General features: G+C 29.6%; 1 protein-coding gene across 1 annotated transcript; it reads right to left on the bottom strand.

The window, feature by feature from the left end:
• Positions 1-4,738: 4,738 nt before the first annotated feature.
• On the bottom strand, positions 4,739-6,965 carry LOC104210734 (large ribosomal subunit protein eL31-like). Its single transcript, XM_009759695.2, has 3 exons — positions 6,867-6,965; positions 6,612-6,734; positions 4,739-5,229 (listed from the first exon to the last, which is right to left on the bottom strand). The coding sequence occupies exons 2-3, from the start codon at positions 6,692-6,694 to the stop codon at positions 4,950-4,952; spliced, it is 363 nt and encodes a 120-aa protein (XP_009757997.1). The 5' UTR covers positions 6,695-6,734; positions 6,867-6,965; the 3' UTR covers positions 4,739-4,949.
• Positions 6,966-8,869: the final 1,904 nt, after the last annotated feature.

Below are 8,869 nucleotides of genomic sequence, written 5' to 3'. Positions count from 1 at the left end.
GTACCAAATATTCAAATGTGATAAAACATTAGAATAATTGCGGTAATTTTTTTCTAATATCTCTAACTTTCAAATCAATAAAAATTTATTTATTATGTCTTTTCTTACTCAAACTATGCAGGATATTATAATATTTAAAATTTCAAAGTCAATTAAAAGTTTATCTTACTAAATTATTCTCTTTAATTTGTAACAATAAATTCGTGACAAATATCGGTATCAACATTACGATTATACAACGCCAATTCACGTTATAAAAGAGAACATCAATCTTCTTTTTAATTAAGATTCAATCAGTTGAACTCAAGTACAATGTTAGTTTATAATATTACTAACAAATAATTTTAATCAATTAACTATAATTTTATATCATAACTCAATAAAATATCTTAAAATATGTATACAAATAAAAATAAATATTTTAAACACTATTGTAATGATTACAAACTTTTACACCTTTTGAGAATTATATTACACTACAAAATACTTCATGTTAGATAAAATAGTAATCAACGTTAATTCTCTACCTTAATTTTTTTGACAATCATTGTTTTCTTTCAAGAAAAAACTTAGTTAGATACAGACAGTACCCATCCAATTAATTTTTTTGTACGATAACTAAATCTAATAATTTATCTCATTATTTTCCGTATTTTTCAATTTGAGTTCCACTAGAAATAAGATGAAATTCATACTAATAGGTATTTAAACTAACATAATTAATTTTAAGAGCATGGTTGTTGCATAATATTTGAATGCAAGTCGTCATATTATTCAACTACTAAAGCAAATGCATAACTCATATATGTTAAAGTTATGATAAGACACTAAAATACTCTTACATGACATAATTTTTTTTATTATGTCGGGTAAATATGACTATATTCATTATTATTAAGAGCTTGTGCTTTTTTAAAAAAAATTATTTTATAATTCAGTCACATAGTTTAACAATATTTGTGTGATTTTAAAATTCATTTTACATTGGAAAAAATAGTAATACTATTGTTTTCCTAATATATAGGATTCTAAAATCCTATAATTTTAGTTATTAAATCTTTCCTTGTTTGAATTATGTAAGAATTTCTAATATTTAGGAATTTGTATGTGAATCTTACCTTATATAAATTGGCAAAAAGTAGATTAACCCACAAAATTGTATATTTAATGCAAAAGCATTATAACAATGAACCACAAGAATTTTTTAAAATTTATATCCAAATAATAAGGTTTAAACTTTAAAGCATATCGGCCACCTTTACATGGTAATATATTTATTCCGATCTTGACATGGTAATGGAATTCACCATTTTCTACTTTGAAACAGTCTTTAAGCATAATTTTACGATTTTCAAAAAATAAATTATTAAACAATTTAAACTAGATCTCTTCAATTACAGTTCAATATTTTTCTTCCATCAATATAATATCTGATTAAATTAACATATTAAGTAATGTACGAGTCGATATTGTTATATTTATCTAACATTGTCTTTTAGAATGAACTTAAGAATATACAATTTTTCAAAACAAAAATCTTAAATGTTTAATGATTATATTTTCTTGCTTAAACTTTAAAAGAAGCATGATAACTTGTGAAATTGAAATAATTACATTATAACTGGAATCAATTTTAAGTTATATATTTACGAAGATTATTGAACACTTACATAATGGATTTTCTTCTTCTTATTGAATAACTAAATAGGATAAATAATTATCATTTAAGGAAATTAATTATACTTTTTGTTTTATTTTATTTTATAACTAAATTACAAGTTTTAATGTAATATATTTATATTCTTATAAAAATAAATTTTATTTGAACAGTGTAGAAACTTTTAGCATTCACAATACTTTAAATAATTAAATTTTAATTACCTTATATAATTATTTTCATATTTGAACGACACATAATTGTAATCTCTTTCATGTTACAATTAAATATCGAAAATTTGGGATGAGCTAATATTAAGAATTTGAATCAACAAAAAATAAATTAGTTCTTTTAATATCAAGGCCAAATAGTTAAGTCAAAAAATCCAATTCAATTATTTGTTAAATTCATCGTATAATTAAAATTATTTTCAAGTTGACAAAACTCTTAGGATGCCTAAATTTGTTTGCATAAGAATAGTATTTGGGATGAAAAAAATAAAAATAAGATAGAAAAATTAACATGGAAAATTTTATAGATAAGCCTTTTCAACTAAAACTATATATATTTTAAGGAGTATAAAATAATTTTTATTTTATAATACAAACATACTATATTTAATAGTAAAACATAATTTTCTAAAAGATCCTATATTTACTGATTTAAATACACGCGTTTTACGTGTACCATAAGACTAGTATCAAAAAATAGGTCAGGCTCTCCCATTATTGTCCGAAGTTTATAAACATCAAGTCATCAAGTACTATTTTGACAAATAACAAATAATACGTCACCTGCGGGAGAGAAAGATTTAAATTAGCAATATAAAAAACAATTGAAAAGGGGACTGGCAATGACATAAATATAATTGAAAAGCAACAAAACAAAAACAGACAAATTTAAAGAAAAAAATTTACAGGGCAGGGCGGGGCGGTGATTTTAGTGGTGCAGGTTTAAATGCTACGCGGGGCGGGCTAAAATTTTGCGGGTTAAGATAGAACCCGCCCCGCACCGTCTGTCATTCCTAATTATGCAATTCAACTCTTTGAGGGGTTTTTGGAATTATCGTGCGTACACATTATACACTCACGTTGCTACTTGGATTTACTGATGGGGATTTAAAATGGAAGGATGACATTCCTCCCGTCCCTTCAGTGGCGGACGCACGTGGTGGCAAGCGGGTTCAACGGAACCCGTTTTATCGAAAGATAATACTGTGTATATGTATAAATTACGATTAAAACTGCGTAAATTTTATACAAATATTCTATTTGAATCCACTTGACAACTACTATTTTACGACTAAAGTTATGTACTTCTAAGATTGAATTCGCTTGCACAAAATCCTGAATTCGCCACTGCGTGGTATTATGCCCGAAATGCAACAATAAGGTTACTGGATTGACGAATCGGCAACACATTAATTAATATTAGATGAAGTATGACTGAAAAATTGTGTCTTGTTTTTTTTTTTTTGAGAAGGATGTCTTGTTTTTCTATAGTTTGCTTTTTCATGTTTAGGGCAATTTCTTAGCTGAAAAAGGACAAAGTTTAGTATAACTTAAAATAGTGAAGGCAATTTGCCCTGCGGCTGTGAAAGTCAATATGTTTTCTTTATTAACAAGGTGCAAAATGCAAAATATGTCGAGTGTAGCAGTATTAAACAGTTGATTGAAGCATTATTAAGGCTATCTCCAACCTTACCCCCTTCCCCGTAACGGGGCAATTTTTAGGGCCCTCCCCCATTAAATGGAGGATGAATAGTGTTCTCTCAAATATGGGGTACACTACTCATCTCCCCCATTACTATTCATCACTTTTTTTATTATTATTTTATTATTTAATCTTTTAATTTATCTCTTTATATATACCTAATTATGTTTATGTAATGTCTTTATAATATTAATTTTACATCTTAACTTTGGTGTATAATTTTGATAAATTAATTTTTGTGCTTTTATTATTTTTATGTAACATTCTAAGTTAATTTATTATAAGTTATAATTGTACAAAAAATATATAATTATCTCACAAAATAAAATTGAAATGAAAGATAATAATATAATATAGAAGAGAGAAAAGAATATAAAAAAGTTTGAGGAAAAAAATGGAAGAATAGTTGGAGTAAGTTGTCCCTAAAGACCAAAAATGAGGTAAAAATTGTGTTGTAACTTTTACAATGGAATAGCGTTTAATTTTCCGTGCAACTTTTGCGAGCTTTCCAGTAATTTGCTTACATCAGCTTTGTGCTAAGCTTAGTTTTCGACAATGTTGATGCTGATATTGCATAAATAAATTTCCGTGAACAATTCATGCATAAAATGAGGATTCAAAAATGATACTTGCTCCATTTCAACTACGTGAACCTATTTAACTTAGCACGGAATATAAGGGGAAAAAAAAACTTTTGAACTTGTGGTATAAATAAGGCATATACATTTTATGTGACTATAAATCATTGGATAAAAGTAAATTATTTTCAAATATGAAAAACAATCATCCTTTCTAATATGGACTAAAAAATAATAGGTACACATATAATAAAATGAAGAGAGTATAAAGGAATGTTGTAGACCTAATGTGACATAGAGAGAAAATGTCTTAAAATATAATCTCTTAGCTAAGAACAAAGTCCAGCATTCATCAGCGGAGATGTCTTTCATTTTGAAATTTAGGAAACTTGAGGCTTTTAAGATGTCTTGTTTACCTCATTTCTTCTTTTAATTGCTACTCTCTCTGTTCTTTCAAATTAGACGAGGTACTTTCCTTTTCAAATTAGACGAGTACTTTTTAATATGTTCCAAAATAAATGACATATTTCTAAATTTAAAAATAATTTAACTTTAAACTCTTCATTTTACCCATTTTACCCTTAATGAGAAACTTTTATAACCACACAAATGTCATGGGCCACAAAACTTTTACCCCTTAAGCTTTTAAGATTACAAGTTTTAAATCTACTTTTTTTAAACTCCGTGACGAGTCAAACTACCTCATCTATGTTGAAACAGAGGAAACATTAATTTAGACTCTACTTTAGAGTCTGTTCTAGACCAAAGAAAACATAAACTACAAACCAAGTGGCAAACAACAAGCGCAGCGTGCTATGTAATATGATTAAAGAGAGTTAATCCATGAGAAATCCTGAGAAACAGAAGATATGAATAGCATAATGTCATGTGAGAACTTGGATGCACGAAAAGACAGTATCGTCACAAAACTGCGCTGTTTTTTAACACTAAAAAGGATCACAAAAAACATGAAAGTGTCATTCTTAACTGAAAATGACAGTTTAATCTTCATCCTCAATGATCTTGGTGCCAAGACCCTTCAATCCCTCCGCTGGGATTTCTGCAACAGTAACCAGAGAGTAGAGCTCCTCCTTTGCGTCCTCATCATCATTCCTCTTGCGAGCAATACGGACTCTGACACGCCTTGGGACACTTCGGATGCCCCTGCTCCAGATCTGCTTGTTCAGCTTCACATCCACTCTGACATCCTTTGTGCCCATAGCTTTCTGGGCGAACTTCCGGATCTCCTTGATGGCTGTAGGGGCCTTCTTCTTGAATGTGCTATTAAACAAATATAACAGCCAAAAGTTAGACAACATCAATAAAACCTATATGAAACGGTAATCAATAAATCTGCCAACAAGGCAAGAAGGTCTCAGTAATACAAGACTTTGGTTACACTTCATGTCCAAATCCCCTCAAACAAGTTACGACGACGGGAGCAACACCAAAATATTAACTCATGTATCTGAAAGGGAACCCAAGTGGATAAAGGCCAAAAAGGAACACATTAAGTAATGATCTGACCATGAGGCCGATAGAAGGAAGTGATTTGACCCCAAATTTATTATCAATTCCATTAGCAAATAGAAGGAGTTCTATAAAGCAATTCTGTAACGGCAGAAAATAATGAAAGAATGTCGGATAGGAACCAATAAGGAAGTGATTGGTCTCAAATTTGTTATATTATTCAGCCAACCATGTTTCTACCGTAATCAAATAAATAAATAACCTAGTGTCATATGCCATAAATATAAATAAAAAACTTAAAGAAACGGAAACCATGCTGTATTCTAACTCCATGATGAAACAATTTAGGGCACAACTCGATAGGTCACTCAATAGAAGATGAAGAGTTTCACTATGACAATACCAAGTGAACATCAAATACTACTAAATACCCACAACTACAACATAATAACATTTTTTTAGCCCCTAGTCCTAGAAAAATCTACTTAATTAAGCCTTAGGCAGCTTCCACCCTATTCCTGTATCTCACTCCATCTACTACCTTGCAGATTCCCTGTGCATTTCTAGGCGAGTAGAACAATACTCCCTCCATCCCATTTAACTATCACTTTAGCTCAAAAGAATTGCCCCAAAGTAATTTTAACTTTAGGACTTCAACAAAATTTGTTAATTGTTTCAAACTATACCCTCAATATTAATGAAAACTAATTCTTTTTAACAATGCTCAATTCTCAAATAGCATTTAATAGGGGTAAATTAGTAAATTAAAACTTGTATTTATTATTTTCTTAATGGACGTAAAAAGAGCTAAGCGACAGTTAAAATGAGATAGAGGGAGTAGTAGTTCGTTTAGTACGCATTGAACAAAAACTTGATTGATAGCTGAAACCATATACACTCATCACCTAGACTTAGAGGTCATTAATTAAGATACATATCTGAAAGTGTAGCAACTCACGGTTAATAGCTGAAACCATATACACTCATCACCTAGACTTAGAGGTCATTAATTAAGATACATATCATAAAGTTTAGCAACTCACGGTTAATATGTCTAAGTCCCACACTGGTATAAAAAGAACAACATTTAACAAAAAACCAGCTACTGATTCAATTATACAAACCAATACTTGCAATACAATTATACAAACAAAATAAACAAATCAATCGATACAAGGTAAAGAAGATTTTACCAGCTATGCAAGCGCTTGTGGAGATTAATGGTGTACTCTCTGGTAACCACTTCTTCTTTTCTTCCTTTTGTTTTTTCCACCATTTTCTTTCCCCTTTTTTTTACTTCTACAAACTAACCGTTCCTGCAATTAAACAAACAAAATCCTTTTAATCAATTTCAGATCTGTAATGAAATATCATCAATGAGTTCTTCTACATTTACATTTCTTCGTTAAATATAGAGAAAAATAGAACGAGAGAGAGAGAGAGATTACTAGGGTTTGAAGGCAGGAGGCGCGAGGTGCCGAAAAGCAGAGAAGATGGAAGTAATAATATGTGGGGAGCTAATTAAAACCCTAGAGTGGTATAGTCGTAATTTTGGGCTATCTAAGGGGCTGTCTTATAATTCGCTAATGAATACATTGGGCTGGGCCTAAAGGCTAATGTAGTTCTTCAAGCCCATGTTGCTCTGGGCTTAAAATCTAAACTGCAGCCTAATATGCTAAGAGCAAAATACATTTGTAGCCACTCGCTGCAAACTTATATCATCTTGTAGCCACAAAATTTCAAAGGAATTTTTACATTTCTATGTCATATAGGAAACTATATTACCATCAATGTTTAAAGTTTGATATAATTACATTTAGTATACCTAATTATCATTTATATACCATTAGTGGTTTTTAAGGGTATTAATTACCCTCTTAATTTAATGGTACCGTATATTCCTTCTAATACCACTCCCCCCACGTTTCTCTCTCCAATTCTCACACCTTCACCCACATTTCCCTCCCACACCCATAATTTCTGTATCAAAATCCCATTATTTCTTCCATAGCCAACGCACTATAGGCACCTCTACAATCTTGTCCCAATGTTTTTGTGCCCGGGGAAGATGAGCACAAGCCTGGTCGATTTGATGGTTATGATTTTGGGTTCCTTCAGTAAAATAAGAGAAAAGAAAAAGAGAGCAGCAATTCCACCATTGACAGCCATTAAAAAGCTTTGAAGCTTTGAATTCATATTTGGGTTTTCAAGAATCATTATTTGTTTGGAATGGGTGTTGTTGTAAATAATTGGGAATATGGTTTGGAGTTTATATCTCAATTTTGAGGGGTTTTGGTGAAGATTAAACTTGGTTTTGGCTGAATTGAAACTCGAAGAAGAAGAAGAAGAAGAAGAAGAAGAAGAAGAAGAAGAAGAAGAAGAAGAAGAAGAAGACATGACATACATTATATTGCAGCAATTGTAGAAAAATTGTAGACTGTTGTTTATTTATTTTTGAGCTTCTATATTTTTGTGTTAAAAGGTTTGAAGGGAGCTTGTTATTTCACTTCGTCTATTTTGGAGCTAACTTGTGCAGAGGAGAAGATGTTTTTTAAGTTTTATATATTGGTAACTTTAATTCAAGAAAGTATGGTTGTATTGTATTTAAAGAGGCGTGAATTTGTAGAATAGGTTGAATGTGAGGAATGAGTCAAATAAGACTCACAATGGCTTGTTTTCTACATTTATTCTACAATAAAACTGCATATCATTTGAAAAATTAATATGAAAATACAGAATTTCAATGTTTCTATAAATTATCTACAAAATTTCTACAAACTGTTCATAACAGAATTTAACTTTATTTTCATGCATGTTCATCTGCAACACTAAAGTTACTTGATATGCCAACATCTCCCATTATAGAGGAATACAACTTATCTACAATTTTCTACAACTTTCACACATTATTTTCACCCAGTAAAATATAACTACAATAACATAAAATTTACATACAAATTTTATACAAAATTTATACAATATATCTTTTGTATATTTTGTATCTGATTTATATATAGTAAAAATAATTTTCAAACAACTAATTATATATTATACAACTTATCTACAAATTATGTACAATTTTCATAAATTATTTCTACTAAGTTATATACAACTATAATATAATACCACTTAAATATAATTTTTATACAATATTGTTCAACTTTCATACAATAATTAAATGAAAAAAAAAGAAAAAAAAATAAACAACAGAATACAATTTTTCTACAATTTCTGCAACATAATGTATGTCATGTCTTCTTCTTCTTCTTCTTCTTCTTCGAGTTTCAATCCGAAATTCAGCCAAAACCAAGTCTAATGTTCACCAAAACCCCTCAAAATTGAGATATAAACTCCAAACCATATTCTCAATTATTTGCAACAACATCCAATCGAAACAAATAATGATTTTTAAAAACGCAAATTTGAATTCAAAGCTTTTTAATGGTTGTCA

This window comes from Nicotiana sylvestris, chromosome 6, assembly GCF_000393655.2.
Source record: "Nicotiana sylvestris chromosome 6, ASM39365v2, whole genome shotgun sequence".
Lineage (NCBI taxonomy): Eukaryota > Viridiplantae > Streptophyta > Magnoliopsida > Solanales > Solanaceae > Nicotiana > Nicotiana sylvestris.
This window is presented reverse-complemented; position numbering and strand designations above follow the sequence as displayed.

Excerpts from the sequence above, each read along its gene's own strand:
- LOC104210734 (XM_009759695.2), bottom strand. The coding sequence starts at position 6,694 with ATGGTGGAAAAAACAAAAGGAAGAAAAGAAGAAGTGGTTACCAGAGAG. Across the intron at positions 5,230-6,611 it reads CACAAGCGCTTGCATAGCTG|CACATTCAAGAAGAAGGCCC; the intron begins GTAAAATCTTCT and ends TTTGTTTAATAG.